Source organism: Mchenga conophoros, linkage group LG8 (genome assembly GCF_057382185.1).
Source record: "Mchenga conophoros isolate Kocher_MC1m ecotype Shallow Benthic linkage group LG8, M_conophoros_male_GT1.1, whole genome shotgun sequence".
NCBI lineage: Eukaryota > Metazoa > Chordata > Actinopteri > Cichliformes > Cichlidae > Mchenga > Mchenga conophoros.
Window position 1 is genome coordinate 20,862,810 of NC_140533.1, and position 18,685 is coordinate 20,881,494.

At 39.8% G+C, this 18,685-nt stretch overlaps 4 protein-coding genes across 5 annotated transcripts; 1 reads left to right on the plus strand and 3 right to left on the minus strand.

The window, feature by feature from the left end:
• Positions 1–257: 257 nt before the first annotated feature.
• mmp21 (matrix metallopeptidase 21) lies at positions 258–4,054 on the minus strand. Its single transcript, XM_085284881.1, has 7 exons — positions 3,915–4,054; positions 2,873–3,780; positions 2,204–2,343; positions 1,957–2,098; positions 1,565–1,822; positions 1,303–1,475; positions 258–863 (listed from the first exon to the last, which is right to left on the minus strand). The coding sequence occupies exons 1-7, from the start codon at positions 4,052–4,054 to the stop codon at positions 558–560; spliced, it is 2,067 nt and encodes a 688-aa protein (XP_085141007.1). The 3' UTR covers positions 258–557.
• A 390-nt stretch (positions 4,055–4,444) lies between these two features.
• Positions 4,445–7,724, minus strand: uros (uroporphyrinogen III synthase). 2 transcript variants are annotated; one of them, XM_085284883.1, is made up of 10 exons: positions 7,529–7,724; positions 7,003–7,074; positions 6,832–6,915; positions 6,645–6,741; positions 6,433–6,507; positions 5,501–5,575; positions 5,311–5,394; positions 5,095–5,180; positions 4,918–5,016; positions 4,445–4,819 (listed from the first exon to the last, which is right to left on the minus strand). In XM_085284883.1, the coding sequence occupies exons 2-10, from the start codon at positions 7,063–7,065 to the stop codon at positions 4,697–4,699; spliced, it is 786 nt and encodes a 261-aa protein (XP_085141009.1). In that variant the 5' UTR covers positions 7,066–7,074; positions 7,529–7,724; the 3' UTR covers positions 4,445–4,696. The 2 variants fall into 2 exon arrangements, with proteins under 2 accessions (XP_085141009.1, XP_085141010.1); XM_085284884.1 differs by lacking the exon at positions 7,529–7,724 and adding an exon at positions 7,369–7,519.
• A 73-nt stretch (positions 7,725–7,797) lies between these two features.
• Positions 7,798–12,206, plus strand: bccip (BRCA2 and CDKN1A interacting protein). The gene is made up of 7 exons (XM_085284882.1): positions 7,798–8,073; positions 8,357–8,431; positions 8,519–8,599; positions 9,523–9,612; positions 9,730–9,917; positions 10,485–10,653; positions 10,869–12,206. The coding sequence occupies exons 1-7, from the start codon at positions 7,933–7,935 to the stop codon at positions 11,037–11,039; spliced, it is 915 nt and encodes a 304-aa protein (XP_085141008.1). The 5' UTR covers positions 7,798–7,932; the 3' UTR covers positions 11,040–12,206.
• dhx32a (DEAH (Asp-Glu-Ala-His) box polypeptide 32a) lies at positions 11,897–18,350 on the minus strand. The gene is made up of 11 exons (XM_085284880.1): positions 17,796–18,350; positions 16,986–17,179; positions 16,323–16,695; positions 15,994–16,233; positions 15,816–15,909; positions 15,311–15,460; positions 14,558–14,749; positions 14,235–14,375; positions 12,613–12,803; positions 12,338–12,525; positions 11,897–12,095 (listed from the first exon to the last, which is right to left on the minus strand). The coding sequence occupies exons 1-11, from the start codon at positions 18,054–18,056 to the stop codon at positions 11,897–11,899; spliced, it is 2,223 nt and encodes a 740-aa protein (XP_085141006.1). The 5' UTR covers positions 18,057–18,350.
• Between the last annotated feature and the right edge of the window lie 335 nt (positions 18,351–18,685).

Genomic DNA, 18,685 nt, shown 5'->3' on the forward strand with positions numbered 1-18,685 from the left:
AATCTGTAATTTTACCCTGAAACCAGCTCTTCCACTTTGAGCAAAATTCTATTTTTATACACTCATAATACCACAAATCTTCTTAGAGGTTTTCTTAAGATTACATGTGACATAAGAAGTCACTTCACAGTACGCACAAGCCTGTTTTAATGTTATTTTGCACATTTGCCATTTGAAAGCATTTTCCTACACAGTGCACTTACAGTAAGCACATCAAATATCATTTTGAGCAGCTCAGCAAAACATTTATTGGCTTTATCTACATTATACATACATGTATTCTCTGAATATCTCAATAATAGGAAGTCCTTTAGGATTGTTTTTGTGGCAGAATGCATTCAGCACTGCTCCGAAAAAGAGAAAAGGAATGAAAGAGCAGCTGTTACATATATAAATAACACACCTCGGTGAAAATTAGCCAACAAAATTCAAAATTGTTGTTGTCTCCGTGAAATTAGACAGTTATTGCAGCTTGACAATATGTGTACATAAAACGAAATCAGTAGATCACATATGCAAACTTTAGCAAGCTCTATCACATCTCTGCTGCAACACTCTCAGCGGGTTAGTTTGAGTGCAGTGGGATGAACATTGCAGATATCAAACCAATGCTGATCCACCTCCTTATGTGGCAGCAGGCCATTTCGTGGCAGAAAGGGCCGTCGCCAGCGATCACGACTGCCCACTACTTGCCAGAAGCGTATGCCCTTGAGTAGAAAGATGGCATTGTGAGTGTAGGAGAAGTAGGCAGCGTCAATGTTGCCATCTGGATGGTCTGTGTTCACCACAGGAGGGAAAACATCTCTGATGTTTTTTGGGAACCCTCTTGCCAAGTTGTTGGCTTCCATGCTGAATGCATACACCTGTTCAAAGAGATAATTGCTCTTTTTTTTGTTATGCAGAAATCAATTCAATTATACAATGCAAACAATTCACAGAGGAACTTTAGTGCATTTGTTTGCTTGAAGACATTCCCTCATAATCCTAAGAAACAATTAATTAGCTTGGGTTTTCTCCAAGACTCTGCTTTTTATATCTGCATGTTCTGCTAATCGGTATTGCTAGATTGCAAACCACAGATGGAAACAGTTTGATTAATGACCATTAAGCCTAAGCCACATTTTAAGTCTAAATAATGTATAATGTATAATGGTCTGTGTGTTTTAATATCGAACCACATCATTCCAGCTTGTCATTTAAGCACTTCATGAATATTTCCTAATTTACTTTCTTACTGAACCTCATGTCTTTGCTCTTGTATTAGTGTAATAATATCTGACAGCCAGGTAATATTGCACTTACAAGATTGTTTTTAAAGAAGTAGATGTGGGAGTCCCTCCTGTCATAAAAGGCTGTGTCAATAGGACTTGGCACCCCTGGGAATCCTTCAGAGATTAACCTTGGATAATGGTGGCCTTCAGAGTCTTGTCCAAACACCTGGTCGTTCTCACTATCATACCTCCAGAACTGAGTACCTGTAGATAAATAAGTTAATTACATTTTCACCAAGTATTCATTTGTTCACTAACTCTTTTCAAACAGTATAACTCTCCACTTAGTGTACCTCTGAAGAAATATACAGCATCTCTTCTCCTGGACCAGACATGGACATGTGCATCTACTCCATCCATTGGGATCCCATGCCAGCCAGTTTGCAGCGGAACTGGATCACCATAACGCGTTCTATTATTTCTGTTCTCATACAGCCAGTACCAGCCATCTCTCATGAAATAGGTGTTAAAGCGGATCACCACCTCCCCATAGGGTGTCTTCTCCTTTCTGATCCAATCAAACACCGTGTTGAACCGACCTTTACAGCCTCCTGGTGTCAAATGCAAGCACAACAGGTGGGGCAAAAAAAAAGGGTTTGCGTCAGACAATTAGGGCAAAAATACAGCAAAGTGCATTTCTCTAAGAGTGTATAAGTAACCACTAGATGGTGCTGTAACCATGTACCATAGAGTTGCTGTATAGCTTTTCTGTCCATCCAGTCCATTTCAAAGCTGGACTCCTGCGGTAGATAGCTGGGCTGCATTATGGATCCGGGTCTATATATGTGAGGTAGACCCAAAACATGGCCAATCTCATGAACTGCTACCTGAACGGGTTTAATATTTTTAAGGCGTTGTTAGAGCAATGCGTTGTTAATCACTGGAATTATTTCAATCTGGCAGTTCCTTTGATCGTGCGGTAATATAATTACTTTGAGAAGGCTGATTCCACTGCCAACATTGGGAGTTGTGAAGTGCTCATCATCATCAAAGTGTATATCACCCAGGAACCAAGCATGGGCAAATTCTTGACCAGTGCCATCGAACTTCTGATTACATCCCAGATGCCTTCCTATGAAAGAATTTCACAACGATGCAATATGTTATTTGGCACAAAAATGAGGTACAGTGGAAACATTAATGATCCTCTTCAGACATACATACACATGACCCTAAGAAGGGCCAGTCTAAGAAGACTGGTGGTGGTTTACTTAGTTTTTGTGTTTAATAAGCCTCATTAACAGATGTTTTATTAGTCTTAAACATATATGTGGCCAAGGAGATAACATCCTTTAACTTTTTTATCCTGAAATGAGAAATTAACCTTCACAGACTAGTGATGTGAAGGATCAAATCTAAACATTCCACATTTTATTCAGAAAAATAGTGATTTACATATCCACCTAACAAGTGAAAGATCCCCAGTGTCATCTCAGGAGAAGACACAAATCCTTTTGGGGTTGTGTCAGGAAGGGCATCTGGCATAAATCTCTGCCAAACCAGACATGCGGAGCTACCTGCTGTGGCCCCTGTGAATAAAGGAGCAGCCAAAAGTAGCTTTCATGCTGCAATGAAGCAAATAAACATTGACTAAAACCCACCTGTACCAAATCCCAGCCTGATGTCAACATCCTCCAATGGGGCATGTGTATCCTCCACAAATTCCAGTGGCGACACCTCACTCCACATCCTGAAAGCCAGTCTGAAGATGTATCTCTGGTCGTCAATAGTCAGCTGGCTGCTGTAGCCTTCTCCTATCAGCCTCCAGTTTAACACCTTCTTGGAAAAAGCCATGTGGCCAGTTGGAGTCAAATCTCTCTTCCGCCTGCTTTTGGATATGAGACTTGCGAGAGGTTCCTTCTTGCGTCTCACTGCTTCACTCGGATGCGCGTTCGCACTGATATTCCCCGTTTGGCTGCCCGGTCTGCTGTCGTGCGAGCTGTTTAGGGAAGTGATCTTTAAAAGCTCCGTTGTATAATTCATGCTGGTGTCATTGGAAATGGCTGTGAACACACCGTCTGTATCATTAAAATTTAATATGTTGTCTTCAGAGAAATTTGCAGTACCTAAAGAAGTGCCACTGATTATGTCACTTGCTGTGTTGTTCCTGTTGGTCTCAGTAAAACTGTCAGTGGTACTGTTTTCAAAATCAAAGTCACCACTGCTCTGAGGTGCTGTAGTGATGACAGGGATGGTCAGACCAGTCTCTTTATCAGGGACTCCACACCTTGGTTTGTTCATTGCTAACTTGGTGGCCTCATCAAACACCCCTGTAACAGGCAGACCTGAAACCCTCTGAAACTCTTTAAGTGCTGAAATAAAGGCTTGGTTCTCATTTTGACGGTTATAGCCCTGCTGATCACCAGCTCGATGAGCAGCCCTCGAGTAAGACGCTGAGGTTCCCTCCTGGATTGTGGCTTGAAGATCGTCGAGGAAGTCACCACTGAAAGAGGTGTCTGAATCCTCAAACCGAACCTCCTCCCAGTTAACTGGCTTGATGAATCCATATCTAGAGAGAAATAACTAAAACAAGACACGGGTTACATTAGACAAATCCTGTGTCTGGTTAAATGGATGCTGACGTTTGAGAAACACAGGAAGTCAAAAAAGAAGAAAAAAAAACAATATACCTCAGCTGTGTACTTGTCTGTTATAGCCTGAGCTTTGTGAGAATTAAGTGTCTGTGTATCAGAATGATCCCGATTATGGAAAAGTTTCTCTGCATCAGTTGCGCTAATGTTGGTCAAAAAGAACATAAATATCAGCTGGATTAAATTCAGCATCGTGTCCTTTAGCGGTGTACTCCCAGGTCTATATGCAAGATGAGATGATGACGAGTGAGGAGCAACGCTGCTTTATAAGCAAATCCTTTGCTTCTCCACACCCCTCAGAGGTGTGACTCTACAGATGTAACCTGCTTTCTTCACCTCTGCGTGAAAAGTAAACTTTTACAATCTACAACTGCTCAATTTGACTCTTTCTCTGTGGTTATGTTATACAAGCTTCAGTGGTTTTAAATGGACTGCAGCTGATCCGTGGAAAGATGTTAAAACCTTCACTTTCATGTGGACAGTAAAAGACAGGGATGACCCCTGCAAGCACTGTGTTGAACAGGAAATAAACACACAAACACACACAAGCAATTACCACAGACAAAACCTTCAATATTATCACAATGATTGCCTTTTATTTTCTCAGTCATTTTCTTACATCATATAAAGCTAATTATAATTTTATCTTAGACTTTCCTGGCTCTGGTGCTGCAAAAAATAACTTTTTTCTTTCAGTGCAAAAATAGCAGAATCATGTGTCCAACAACAATAAAGATGAGCAGTAAACCAGTAAAATACACAAATAACAGTACATATTTACATGTATAATAACAACAAACACCAAAGATGAGGCAGGTGGATTTTAAAAGCTGGTCACTGCAGAGTTTTAGCTATCGCTATCGCCAGGTGTTCAGCTGTTGGCTTTTCTGCAGTGCAGCTGACACAAAGGCCTTCTGCTGCTATTGCATCTTGTGTAGTAGGCCCTATGGCTGCAAACTGGAAACAAAGACATTTATGTGAGTAAAGCTCTGTTAAGCACTTCAGATTCATGCATTATTTAAATCTATCTGTGTATGACTGTGAGGAAGATGCACCTTTATTTGAGTCAGCTGTTCAGCCGAGAGCCTCCGCACCACTTCAAGGCAAAACTTCACTCCTGATGGACTGAAGAAAGCTATGCTTGCTGGAATGCCCTATAAGCACACAAACAAATGAACAGCTGCTATATTGAAACAAATAAATAAATACAAGCAATAAGAATGACACTTTACCTGCTCTTTGAAATAGTTCTTTAGATTTTTCTCCAGATTGGGATGCTCTGCTGTTTGATAGACAGTTAATGTCTCTAGGGGCACTCCTGGAAACAAAGAAACAGATCCCAACAGTGATAAAGATAGTGCAATTATTATTTTATAATTAGAATAATCCCAATGGGAATTTTATCACCTTGACTTTTAATTGTCAGGCACAACAGGGGGAATGCTTACCATTTTCCCTTAAAGCCGTGGGCAAGACTTCCCTTTTGATTGAGCCACAGGGGAAAAAAAGCGGTGGGATATTGGTGGCCTCTCCTATGACGGGAATTATACGTGAGATCATATGAGTAATAAGAGCAATCATAAAATTACTATTAAAATTAAACTGTGAGGAATGTGAGACTCCAAATTTACGCCGTACGTTCAATAATAAGTCGTGATAGCACCTCTGCTGTCCCTGTGTCCTCTCCCAAAGGGTTCAGACCTAGATTCTGTACTGTATGGGATAAAAATCATGAAAAGGAAAAAAATTGATAAGCTTTACAGTAATGTGGTAAATTCTTGAACCACCCCACATTTATTTATATTTTGCTAGAAAATGGGAAATAGGCGCAGCGATGTTTTTAAAAGCAGAAAACACTAAAAAGACATTACGGTCTAGTCTTTTCTAAGTTATCTGCTATGTGTAGACACAACAATTGTTCATTCCTTGACTTGGGTGCATTTTTTTATACTTGATGCATTCATAGGCCAGTGTTAAGTGGCTTAACAACCAAACCACATTCCTCTGAAAATGGCACAGTACAAAGCCTGGATTGAAAATAAGTGGAAAAACCAGCAAATGTCAAAAGACAAATTTGAAAGACTTTCTGAAAGCCTGGATGAGTAACTCAAGAGCACTTTGAAGAATTACAAGGACGTCTGAGTCCTTGGAAGTAAAATACAAAGAAATGAGGGTGGCTCAATACTTTTGCACAGTCTGCTAAATACTGACATAAGAGTGTGGCAGAGAAAACACATTCAATCGTTTCAACTAATTCAATAACTAAATTAGAAACTCACTGAGAGACTCAAAATAAAAACCCACTGTCAAATGTTACTGAAAAGAAGAAGCTAAAGCACACATGTAGAAATTGTTGCACCTGCTTGTTTTGTAAAGACACAGAACAATCACTAACGACAAACTGTCACTTGTGTATAACAAATGGCTGAAGGTAGACAAAGCATTTCACACATCACTATGAGCACCAGGTGCCCGACACACTCTGGTGCAATTAGCACAAGTTTACAAGGAGCTCAAGACGCAAAGGAGGATTCTGGGAGAAATTACCTTTGTCCATAGATGTGACTCACCTAATGAAGCGGTGGCCTTCCCAACCACATAGATGGACTTGGTGTTCCATTTGTTTTTCACTGCTTTGTGCCATTCTCAAAAGCACAACATACACTGGGCATTACAGAAATGTACTACACAAACTTAACTTGTATTTTTAAGATCTTTACCAAAAAAAAAGTCATTTATATCAATGATATACAGAAGCTTGGAGAAAAGTAATGTTTATCACCTTCCCTTCTTTCATCCTCTTCCAAACACATCCTTACAGCCTCCACTGCTCTTGGACTGGTAAATATGAGCCCACCGTATTTCTCTGGTTGGAAAAGCTGGAATAAGCAACAAATACATAAATCCATTGAATATGCAAACTGTTAAAATGAACGAATTAATGAAAGGACAATGGAACAACAATTTACCTTATCTGTCAAAGTGTTTAATGACACAAACTTAAAAGACAGCACCGGAAGTAGGGTTCCTTTATGTCCTCGTGATTCCAGCTCCTTCGGAGTGAAAATAATAACTGTTCAACTGACAAATTTTAAGAAACTGGTTAAAGGTTAGTTGATTTAACTGTAAAGGGCGTGTACCTTAATATAGGGATCAGGTCCAGACTCTCCATCTTTTGGTTCTTTAAGCAGCAATACACGCATCTTGAAACACTGGATTATTAAAATAACAAAGATGGTTAATTCCGAACAAACTAAGGTAAAATAGGTTTACTAAGGTCTGCAATAATGTAAAGTCACAGGCTTAAAGCTACAAAAACACTGAGGACAGTGGGTGTGAAGGCACTTTAAGCAACGTTACACCCTAAAACGGTCACATGCTGATAAGACTGTTGTTGAGTCACGATCATAAGACTGTACATGAACAGCGAATAAATTAAGCGAATGGGCCATTTTAGTTGAAAGTGTATGTTTAGTGTCTTCTTCCGTAAGAGTGTTCTTGTTTACCCTAGCAAGAGACGGTGCATGACAGACTATCTACGGTAGCCATTAACAGAACCTGTCTGTGATAAAGTGTGATAGAAGCGAATATTTTATCCGCGTATAGCTACAGTGACACGAAGTACAAACGGTGAAAAAGACGAAATATTAGGCAAAATTTATGTACCTCTAGTGTTCATTCAGACTTTCATCATCCACGGTCGAGGAGGGGAGACAGAACACTGTCTAATTTACTAACCTTGTAAAATAATCGTATTACAAGTAATATTACAAGAATGTGTTTATTTAATTTAAAAATATAGTATCAATAATTTAAATTAATATCTACTACACGTGACAAAGAGTTCGGGGGCATCTGAATTTATTTTCGTCCCCGTTTTATAGAATGGTTTATTCCATTTCACCAACAGGCGACAAGCCGACATTGAAGCTCTGAATGTGGATTTAATAAGCGGCAAGCCGTGTATATGTGGAGCCATAATGGCGGCTTCAGGGTTTTAGTTTCGTAGCTGATAGTTGCTAGTCTTTGCCCCGCCCACTTAGTAGACACGTGTGTTTTAAGTTTGCAGCATGGCTTCATTGGCTAAGAAAAGGGCAGTAGGTTTTGGTGAAAAACCCGAGGAAAGTGACAACAGCTCCGATGAGAATCCAGAGGAGGAAGACGATTCCGGAGAAGAGGACAGTGAGGCGTCAGATGAGGAAATTAATGAGGTAAAAGAACAAACACGTCTTAGAAGGGAGGCATGGCCTTGCTAACTAGTTAGCTAAGTCAGCAGTAGGGCTAATGTGAACGGGAATGCTCATGAAAATACTTTTTTGGTTAATCATGTGAGAAAAGAAATAACTAATATACTAGAAAATGTTATTTCGAAGATACTGTACTTGAATACGCTGTAATAAGTTAACCCTGTGAAACTCATATCGGAAAGTTTCGCACAACTAAACAGAGAATGGGTTACAATAAAACTTGCAATTACGACTTCTACGCTTTCAGGAGGTCGTTGTAGACTTTGAAGCTCACACCATCTCAGACAATGACTTCAACGGCATAAAGAAGCTGCTGCAGCAGGTTTGGGTTCACTATTGTTATTTCACGTTTCAAATACTGTGTGCAAGCAGCTGTCACTGACGTCATTTCTGTTATGTTTGGATCCAGCTTTTCTTAAAAGCTCATGTGAATACATCAGAGATGACAGACATCATCATCCAACAAAATCATGTTGGAAGTGTCGTCAAGGTGAGTAACTCGGTAGTTAAATATAAAAAGGATTTGTTCATTATTTTTGTTTATTTCTCCAGTTTCAACCCAAAAACAGCTGTGCTCAGAAGTTTACATACATGATCAAGGAAATATATGTCATGAAAATTTGGGCTTTCAGTGATTTCTTTGAACTGTTCATCTTAATGCAAACTATGCATACTGCACACATCTTAATGACTTAAAAAAACTGCATTTGGGAGTGCATGTTTGAATTTCTTTTGGAGTTTTATTAATCCAAATGGGATCAGAAGCAAACATGAGGAACCAAAGGGCTGAAATATATACATACATTTATTTACATTTTTGATTAGGGGTGTTGAAGGTTATACAGTGTCTTGACTTGATGAGGCCAAGGCCTATTTATCTTATTTGTAATCATTATTTACTACAACTGGTAGTTTATTTTTAACAGCAATACTAGAGCAGTTATTCGAATGTGGGACTACTTTGCCAACATCTGGACAAAGACTTAAACTGTCACCCTGAGATGAGTTGTTTTGAGAGTTGTTTTGGATGTTCAGGAACCACCAAAGTTCAAGCCGTGAACTGGAAACTGCTGGAACACCAGTGTCAATTCACTGTCCACAGAGAATCCTTTGAACCTAAGAACACTATACCGGTACTTTCAAACATGGTGGTGGCAGCATGATGCTCTGGAGCTGCTTTGCTGCTAACAGCATTGCTACATTGTACAAAGTGGATGGCAACATTAGGCTGGAATAAATTCAAATTTGTGCACCAAAGTGTTTTCTTTTTTAAAAGATTTATGTTGTGCAATCATTCCACCAGGAAAAGGAACAGGGAAAAAAAATCATTTAAAACCCAAGCTTGATATTCATGCTCATTCACATTCATTTCTTAGCAGCTGTTTATTTACTTGTCTCTCTACTATGCTCCAGCAAGCTGAGGTGCCCGAAGACAGCGACGATGATGACGACCCAAATGAAGTGTTTGGCTTCATCACCATGCTCAACCTCACAGAGAGAAAGGTCAGATGACTAGCAAACTAAAACGAATTAGTCTTGAATGGGCTGGAATATGTCAGTGTTTTTGTTTTGTTTTTTTTAAATATAAATTGTCATACCTACGTGTGGAACTGTTCACAGGGTGTACAATGTGTGGAGGAGGTGAAGGAGCTGATTGTGGATCAGTGTGAGAAGAATGCTTCTCATATTGTGACAGAACAGCTGGAGAAGATCTTTAATGATAACAGCAAGCCTGTGGGGCTGCTGCTAAGTGAGCGCTTCATCAATGTGCCTCCACAGATTGCCCTTCCACTGCACAAACAGCTCCAGTAAGTTCTGCTTTACCTTCTCATTCCATCTTTAGTGTTTTGTTATTGGAGTGAGAGCAGGTAGAAGATGGTCAGGATGGTGTTTGAAAACATTGAAATAAGACAGAACATGTGCAATACTTTGCAAATCTTATAAATCAGCATTTTATTCACAGTAGAATGTATGAAATATATCAAATGTTTAAACTGAGACCTTTTTAGTATTGCATGAAATATATTAGCAGCAACACATCTTAAATGTTGGGACAGGTCCATGATTACTATAGTGTAGGATCCCCTCTTAACAACTGTTGAACATCTGGGAACTGATATTTACCAGTTAACCTAATTGGCTATAAATGATTCCAGCTTTTTCTTTTTAATACCACTTACTTTTCCCCCTTTTTTATTGCTCTCATCCCAACGTTTTAATACATGTTGCGGTCATCAAATTCAAAATACTTTTTTTTTTTTTTTAAATTTATGAAACATTTGATGTTTTGTGTTCTATTAATAAAATATGGTGGTGAGATTTGGAAAAACATCCATTTGTGTGGGTTAAAAGATTTTCATGTTACGGTCCTTTAGGGAAGAAATCGCTGAAGCTCAGAGGACAAATAAGCCCAGTGGGAGGTGCCACTACTGCCTGATTATCAGCAAGACCTGTAGAGAAGAGACCAAGAGCATCCCAGCCACAGGAGGAGCTCCCAAAGAGGAATACATGTTTGTCAATGCAGAGGAGGAATTCTTTTATGAGGTAAAGCGGGGGGAAAAAAACCTGCACAGATTTCAAGGTTTTAACTAAATATTTATTATACACAGGGCTACTTACTTAACAGTATCTGGGTAATAATACAGCATTTCGTTAACTCATGTCAAACTTCAGATAAATATTTATTTAAACAGCCATCTGATAACCTATTCAATATATTTATACTCTGATTTCAAGCCTGGTCCGTGTTTGCCTTACAGCAAGCCATCTTGAAGTTCCACTACACAGTCCAAGAAGAGGCAGACTCCTGTTTAAGTGGGAGGTGGTCATTTACGGATGTGCCCATGAAGCCTTTTAGGACTGTGATGCTGATACCCACAGACAGAATGCCTGCCATCATGGAGAAACTCAAAGAATATCTATCAGTGTGACCTTCACAATAAACCAAGACACCTATGGACACAGTGACAGCTTTCAAGCTTCTGAAAAACATTCAGTATATTCAATTTTTGTACAGTTGACTTTAGGAATGCGTGTATTCATATTTAGAATATGTAGGGCGATAGTTTACCCATTTTTAGAAATTTTAAAGACAGTTTGTACAAATTGTAAAGACATAGGGAATAATCACATACTTGAATACTGGAAGAAACTACATGCAACTGCATATCAAAGGTGTTTATAGGACGACTTCAAAATGAGATGAGTTTGGTGTTAAGTTGTAAACTGAAGAATGGGAGTAATGGCTACAGAGCAAATGAGTGGTATTGTAACACTGTAGGTATGTGGTTTTTAACATTCAGCTACGTGTTTCATCCCTTCAAGAGCAGACTTTCCTTGATGTACGTTCTAAGATAAACGGGCAAAGCACAGTTCTTCTGAGCAAGTTGTTTCATACGTATTTCAGCTTTAAAATCAGATCCTTGGATGTGAAGGTATACTGGCATTTACAACAACTTTGCATAATAGGGAAGTACATAGGAGACAAATTACTTTTTGCTCGAACATTTTTTTTGCCTGTGAGGTATATCAAATGACAGTGCGCATAAAGTCCACACCTAAGCAGTGTTGCGGAAAACCCGCTCACACATTGTTTTTAGATCACAACTATTAAACTGCAAACTTTTCTATATTTACAGCACAGACATCTTTGCCTTCTCAGCACTGTAAGCACATTGGGTAGTACACATGAGTAATTTAATGTAATAAATTAAGCTTTACTGTATTAATTATACAAATGTCTTACAAGCATTCATGCATTTGCAGTCTAAATTTGTGATTTTTCAGTTTACTGAATCATACATCTGTCATACGTCTGTGTCACTGCTGCACAGCCACTGTTTACGTCACCACTTGTTGTTGCAGCTTCCTGTTTCTTCTCTTTGCGGTTTTTGGATCCCTGTGGGTCCAACATGTCTTGCAGTATATCTTTGCTTTCGCTAGGGGGCAGATTGTAGAAGAAGTACAGTGGTGCAATTTCAACGAACCTAAAAGAGAAATTTGAAAACCAATATTAAATGTAAAACATTTGTGTCAACACAAGATATTGTGTAGATAAAGAGATTAAAAATATTCAAATTAAAATGAGATCAAATGGCTCATGCTTACTGCAGTAATAAACATGTTTGTTTTACCTCTGCACTACACGACAGGTAATCCTTGAGACCTCAGTTCTAATCTGTACACAACTGTTCTGATGGGGATTTGGGGTAAAAATCAATTGACTTACGCTTGCGGGGAAATTTCCGAGACTATTCTCATGCAGTTTTCTGAAAGGATGTACTCATTGAAAACAACCCACTCAGGCAGTCCCAGCTTGTGTGACTGAGCCCCGTAGCAGGAGTGTGGGTGCACCTGGGCCATGTGCTTATGTGCAAGAATGAAGTAGTTGCCTGATCCGTCCACATCTCGAGCAATCTGGGAAAAGAACAGGCCTCGTAAACTTGAACACAATTGAATTGCTGGGGGTAAATTCATTGATATTGACATTTTGTTTTTCTGTACCTGCATGAAGAATCCAGCCAGCAGAGCTCTTTTGATGTTGTGAGTGTTAGTATTGGTTCCAAAGGAGGGTTCAGAAATGGGGAGCTCAATTCTGTTCAGTGTGTCAGTCAACTCTGATCTAATGGAATCGGCTGTCCTCAACGCAGAATGATCTAGAAAATAGTCCTGGCACCACTTTTCAGTAGTCAAATCTGGGAGAAAACATCATGCACAGAGAGAGAAGCGCTGTGGTCAGCAGTATTTACGTCAAGTTTCTATCACAGTAAAAACAGTTTAATTCCTAATGCCTTTTAAATAGATCAGATTGAGTGGAAAAATGACAATGTGGAGGTAATTAATTAATTAATTAATTCAAGAGTATCGTAATATGATTTACTAAAATTTCAAGCAGTTTGCCTCTCGGAATCGAAAGTTTGTTCTTGGGCTTAAATGAGAATGCATTTGGTATTAACATACACATTTTAGCTTTTTTTAAAAACATTTTTAATGTCTTCTTTTAACTGTTTTTTGCGTTAATTTTTAGAATAGATAGTTTATTCTGATCCATCTGGTTATAATTCTTCATGAAACTGAAATGTAACATCTGTCCCATAGGATAACACAGTCTTTGAATCTAGTTTTAATTTACCACAGTAGAGAACAAAGATCAAGTCATCAGTTATTTCATTAGGTACACCTGTTTCACCACCTGCTCATTGATGCAAATACCTTAATTTATCAAATCACATGGCAGCAGCAGCCCAATGCATTTAGGCATTTAGGCATGGTCAAGGTGACCTAGCTGAAGTTCGGAGCGAGCATCAGAATGGGGAAGAAAGATTAAGTGACTTTAAATGTAGTATGGTTGTTATACCTGACGGGCTGGTCTGAATATCTCAGAAACTGCTGATTTTGCCAAAATGGGGATTTTTCCACACAACAATCTCTAGGGTTTACAAAGAATGGCCAAAACAGTAACAACAAGTGAGGGGCACACTGTTTCGACCTGATACAAAAGCAACAGTAACTCATATAAGCACTTGATTCAACCAAGGTATGCAGAAGATCATCTCTGAATGCACAAATGTTGAACTTTGAAGGAGCAGAAGACCACACCAGATTTAAGAGCAAAAAATAATTGAACCAAATTGCTACAATTTGCACAGGCTCAACAAAATTGGACAATGGAAGACTAGGAATGTTGAGTCTGTTAAGCTTTGGTTTCCGCTCTGAAATTTGGATGGCATAAACACCACGAATGCATTAATTCATTCTGCCCTGCATCAACAGTCCAGGCTGCTGGTCTAAGGGATATTTTCTTGGCACACTCTCCGCCCCTTACAACCAATCAAGCATCATTTAACTGCCGCGGCCTACTTGAGTATTGTTACTCACCGTGTCTATCCCTTTATGACCACACTGTACTGGCTCATTATCTTGGCTGCTTCCAGCAGGATAATGTTCAAATAAATAAAGCTCAAATCATCTTTAATCTGTTCCTTGAACATTACAGAGGAATGTTTCCAGCACCTTATTGAACCAATGCTATGAAGAAATAAAGCTGTAAGGTATAAATAATGAAGTGGCTGATGAGACTTATCTCTTGAAGAGAATAGATTGGTTCTGTTCAATGACAGTCTTACATTGTTCTCTCTGGTTTTGTTTGTAGGCGTTGTAGATGTTTATGAGGGTGAAGTGATCTCCTTCAGGGTGCTGGAACTTCCTGTGACACTGGACTGCCTCGTGGCTCATGGCAGCAGGCGGCTCCACAAAGCAGCTTGGTGCTAAAACACAACAACAAACAAGGTCGACTTCACTGAGAGAAACCACTCTCACCAAAGAGCATCAGAAACTGCAGATGAGCCAATACTACGCTGTCCACCTGGTGATTCTACAAACCAGTCAAAGGATCCTCACTTGTAACTAATCTTAAATTCTGGAATGGGAAAATCTAAAACGTACGTACCTGACAACATGGCTGTGATTGTCAGCATCTCACTCACACAGTCAAACTCGCAGGATGCTAGCAGCGCTTTGGCCATCTGAGGTTCCAGAGGGATTTCAGACATTATGATGCCAATTTCAGACAAGTTGCCATCATCGTCTAAAGCTGCAAGGTAATCGAGCTCCTCCAGTGCCTGCATGAGACCCTCTGGATCTGCAACAACAAATGGAATATTTTAAAATTTCACACATTTCATTGCTATATCTATTAAGGGGGATAAAATATCAACAGCAACTTGTGTCATCTGAATAATCAAAGACACACTCATCACAAATCAAATGCCTTCGGCTTTTATTTCTTTCCTATAGAGAAAATATAATTTATATAGCAAGTGCCTTTTGTCCCACATTTTCAAAAAAATATTACAGCACTTTTGGCATGGACTTCCTTTTCATTGTGCTCGTCTGGCACTGCAATACATGAGACATGTTGTGTAATCGTTAATGAGCTGGCCTCTTCTGTTCATGTTAGGGTGGGTCAGAGCACAGACAATGGTTAGTAGCTGGGCTGTCAGCTCAGCTAAGTCATGGATGACTGGGCTCAAACAGCTACACAGAGCCCTTCCTGAGTCAAAAACCTCCCACATGCGAATCTTTGGCTTGGGTTGTGAGAGAGATGCTGTTAGTGGGAACCAGTAAAAACTAAAATAAAGAACAAAACTTCTTGTTGTCCTGCATGTGTTCCAGTGGCAACACCTCTGGACAGATATTTTACCTGGTCTGTCGATGAAACTGCACTGTCCAAGGCCTGCTATCTCCATCCTTTTGAGGAAAAGAACTGTCGGTGTAATGTTGGACTCCAAGATCTGTGGGGAGTTCTCTGCAGAAGTTAGGCTTGCTTCTGGATACAGGCAGAAGCATTTACCTAGAGGAAAAAAATCAGTAAAACCGTTGCACTTAAATTTTGTGTTTGTTTATTTTGCTTTTTTTAAATAATGCTGGGAAGTTTTTTCTTTGGCTTTCTTAAGTCCAAATATTAATTAATATTGTAATATGTCCAAATCTGCAAGTATGAAAATTATCCAAATGAATGAAAGGATGATAAATTAACCAGTCTGCTTTAGTCTTTTCTGTTGTTTCTAACCCAAGAAGCATCAGATTTAGTTACCAAAGATGGCAGCTTACATTTTTTCAAAGAAGAAACTTTTTAGATAACTGCTTTAAGTATTGCCAAGTGAGGAGATGACATGACATTATACCATATCAGATCGTCCTTATACCTGATGGTCCAGACAGCTGCTTGCGAATGTCTGCCTGGCATTGACTGATGGGTTGAAGGACCTCTGAGCTAGCTCTTACTCTCGGATTGTACACCTTTACATAAAAGTAAAAACAGTGCTAATTAATATCAGAGGAATGCTCATTTAAGATTGCTACATCACTTTGGAATTAACTTACCATTTTCTTCTGGACTCCTGTGTCAATGACAAATTTGACAGACTCTGTAGCCCACCATGCATCCTCACCTTGACGGGTACTGAGAAAAACCTTTCTGGACTTTGTGGAGCATGACTGCTCAGGCAGGACAGGAAGTAGCCCTCCTTGGCCTGAGCACAGGACTACAAGTACCATTTGTCCCAACTGTCCACCCAACCTGGTCCCTTCTCTTTGGAGTATACTATAGGCACAGTGGACCTCCTGCAGGAGGTAGTGGGAGCGAAATTTAAACCAGATCACAACAGGCATTAGCACAGTCAAAGAGCTGTTTGAAATATAAAATCTTTTACCTCAGCTGAGCCTAAAAATACAAAAACATCTCCACCCTCTTTGGTCCGATGGATCTCCAGCACGAGTCTCAGTGTTGAGTAGAAGTAGTCTTTGTTGCCGTTGTTGCTGTGCACAACTTCAGCAGTGCATGAGGACTCTAGACTGATATGCAGGACACTGCCATAATGTCTCAGAAGCTTGTCTGTCATGGGCGGCACAGTGAGAACCACCACCCTGAGCTCAGGCCTCTGCAGCAGGATGTCCTTGAGGAGACCCAACAGAATGTCTGTGCCAACCGTCCTTTCATGGGCCTGGTCAATGATTATGACCCCGTAGTGCTCAAGAAAAGGGTCAGACATCATCTCTCTCAGCAACATATCATCAGTGCAGTACCTGATAAACCAAAGTGATCAGGAGGGTTAATAATAGAGGTTTATAAAACAGGAATAAGATACGGTCAATTTGCCACCATTTTGCTTGAGCCTGTTAGTTAAAAGTACACACAGCACTTTATTTAGATCAAGAATGAGCTCTGTCCTTTGTCAGCAGTGAGCTTCCATCAATTAATAAGGAATAGAGGAAAGGAAAAAATTTAAGAATGAAAGGGGAAATTTGTGGATTATATTCAAATGATAGTCCACTGCTGGCAGTGAAATAGACACAGTAAGAGCTCATTAACAAACCTCAAAACAGTGTCAGAGGAGCAGCAGGTCTCCAGAGGGATGGTGTAACCAACTTCATGGCCTATGTTGACGTCCATTTCATCAGCGACACGCAAGGCCAGATCTACAGCCTGCTGTTTGCCGGTCTGAGTGCACACAACCATACCATGCTGATACTGGGCAGACAGACAGAACTCTGCACACCACTGAGGGATCTGAAAGAAGATCATTGATAAAAGCTTAAAAAGTCTTTATAGTAAAATATGATTCAGGACATCAGTACTACCTCAAATATTAAACAAGAGAATGTTTTCTACCACATCAGCTGTTTTTTCTCACTCACAAGAGTCCTTTTCAGATTATCCCAACAGCTTTTGTTTGAGCACACAGCAAAACAAACTGTGACAGGAGATATCCTATGCTATTATCGCTCATAATGCAAAACTGCTTTGGCAGCATGTGTCGGCTCCAGCGGATCAGGGCTTAGCAGCTGGAGGTCCCCTAACACCCCTGCTGGAGCCTTTGTGCAGACTGATGGTCAGGCAGACAGGAGTTTACACAGCTTCACAGTGACACAACATCATCTGCTGAGCTGGGCAGCTTCTGTTCACACAAGCATGGCAACACTGAGTGACAAACGGTAGTCCTAAATATATCAAATCGCAGGGAACATTGGATTAAGCATGTGTAATTTATACAATGTAGGTTATGCTCTGGTAAACGCCCCATTATTATGAAGCTCCACATTCATCCTGTACATAAATCCAGGTTCATAAATTGAATGTAAAAATTTCCTTACTAAAATAATAATAACACTGACTACACTCTTACCTGTGTACTCCTGCCAGTCTTTGCTGCCCCGGACACAATAACCAGCTGGTTGTTTGCAAGAGCATCCTCAAACTGACATCTGACCTTCCACACACTCAGAGTTTTCCTCTCCTTCAGTAACTTGTAGTAACGCGAGGAAAAGGGCAATCCATCGAACTGATTTAACTCCAGATCATCTCCAAATCCAAAAGTGTCTTCTGCGGGACTTTCTTCACGGTCAGGACAAACGTTCGGCTCTGCCAAATTATTTTCCTCCCACATGACATACGGGTTTATCAGGACTAGTGCGCATTAAGTTTTCTTCTTCCACTCCAACTACAGGTCCATTCTTCTCAAATCGGAAGCATAGAAAAACAGACTGCGTGCCTTTCCATCTGGCGTTTAAAAAAACAAAAATCCCACGCTATGTTCGCGTATTTGGACGGAGTACAAGGTGAGAGAATCCTTTTGCTGAGGCTTTTGTTTTTAATGTTTTACTTAAAGCTGTTCAAAGTTCGCAGCTGTCCACTTTGGAGCTTGGTGCGCGCAATGTCTTCGGTGCGTAATTTCATCTCAGCGTGGTTTCACACGTGTTTTGACTTGCGTAGAGCTTCACATGCACCAATAAGCACGTCCGAGAGACTGTCATAATCGCCTGCATATTATCATGAAATCACGTGTAAAGCAGTGAGGACACTTATGGCGTCGTTGTTGCCACCAGTAACAATATCTCTAAAAATATCTTTTCATGTAACGTTGAAAGGTACAAGCTCATTAAAGTGTATTAGAATTTCAGCAGTAGTCAGCAGGCTGTATATAGATGATTATTATTGTTTTTATATTTAAATGTTAGCTGGAATTCCATTTTTAACTTTATTTAATGTTACAATTATATTCTTACATAATTGGCG

Excerpts from the sequence above, each read along its gene's own strand:
- mmp21 (XM_085284881.1), bottom strand. The coding sequence starts at position 4,054 with ATGCTGAATTTAATCCAGCTGATATTTATGTTCTTTTTGACCAACATT. Across the intron at positions 3,781-3,914 it reads GCTCAGGCTATAACAGACAA|ATATGGATTCATCAAGCCAG; the intron begins GTACACAGCTGA and ends ATTTCTCTCTAG. Across the intron at positions 1,476-1,564 it reads TGCTGTATATTTCTTCAGAG|GTACTCAGTTCTGGAGGTAT; the intron begins GTACACTAAGTG and ends ATTTATCTACAG.
- uros (XM_085284883.1), bottom strand. The coding sequence starts at position 7,065 with ATGCGTGTATTGCTGCTTAAAGAACCAAAAGATGGAGAGTCTGGACCT. Across the intron at positions 6,742-6,831 it reads TAAACACTTTGACAGATAAG|CTTTTCCAACCAGAGAAATA; the intron begins GTAAATTGTTGT and ends TGCTTATTCCAG. Across the intron at positions 5,576-6,432 it reads GAAGGCCACCGCTTCATTAG|TACAGAATCTAGGTCTGAAC; the intron begins GTGAGTCACATC and ends TATCCCATACAG.
- bccip (XM_085284882.1), top strand. The coding sequence starts at position 7,933 with ATGGCTTCATTGGCTAAGAAAAGGGCAGTAGGTTTTGGTGAAAAACCC. Across the intron at positions 8,074-8,356 it reads CAGATGAGGAAATTAATGAG|GAGGTCGTTGTAGACTTTGA; the intron begins GTAAAAGAACAA and ends CTACGCTTTCAG. Across the intron at positions 8,600-9,522 it reads ATGTTGGAAGTGTCGTCAAG|CAAGCTGAGGTGCCCGAAGA; the intron begins GTGAGTAACTCG and ends ACTATGCTCCAG.
- dhx32a (XM_085284880.1), bottom strand. The coding sequence starts at position 18,056 with ATGTGGGAGGAAAATAATTTGGCAGAGCCGAACGTTTGTCCTGACCGT. Across the intron at positions 16,234-16,322 it reads TATTTTTAGGCTCAGCTGAG|GAGGTCCACTGTGCCTATAG; the intron begins GTAAAAGATTTT and ends TACCTCCTGCAG. Across the intron at positions 15,910-15,993 it reads CAGGAGTCCAGAAGAAAATG|GTGTACAATCCGAGAGTAAG; the intron begins GTAAGTTAATTC and ends TTTTATGTAAAG.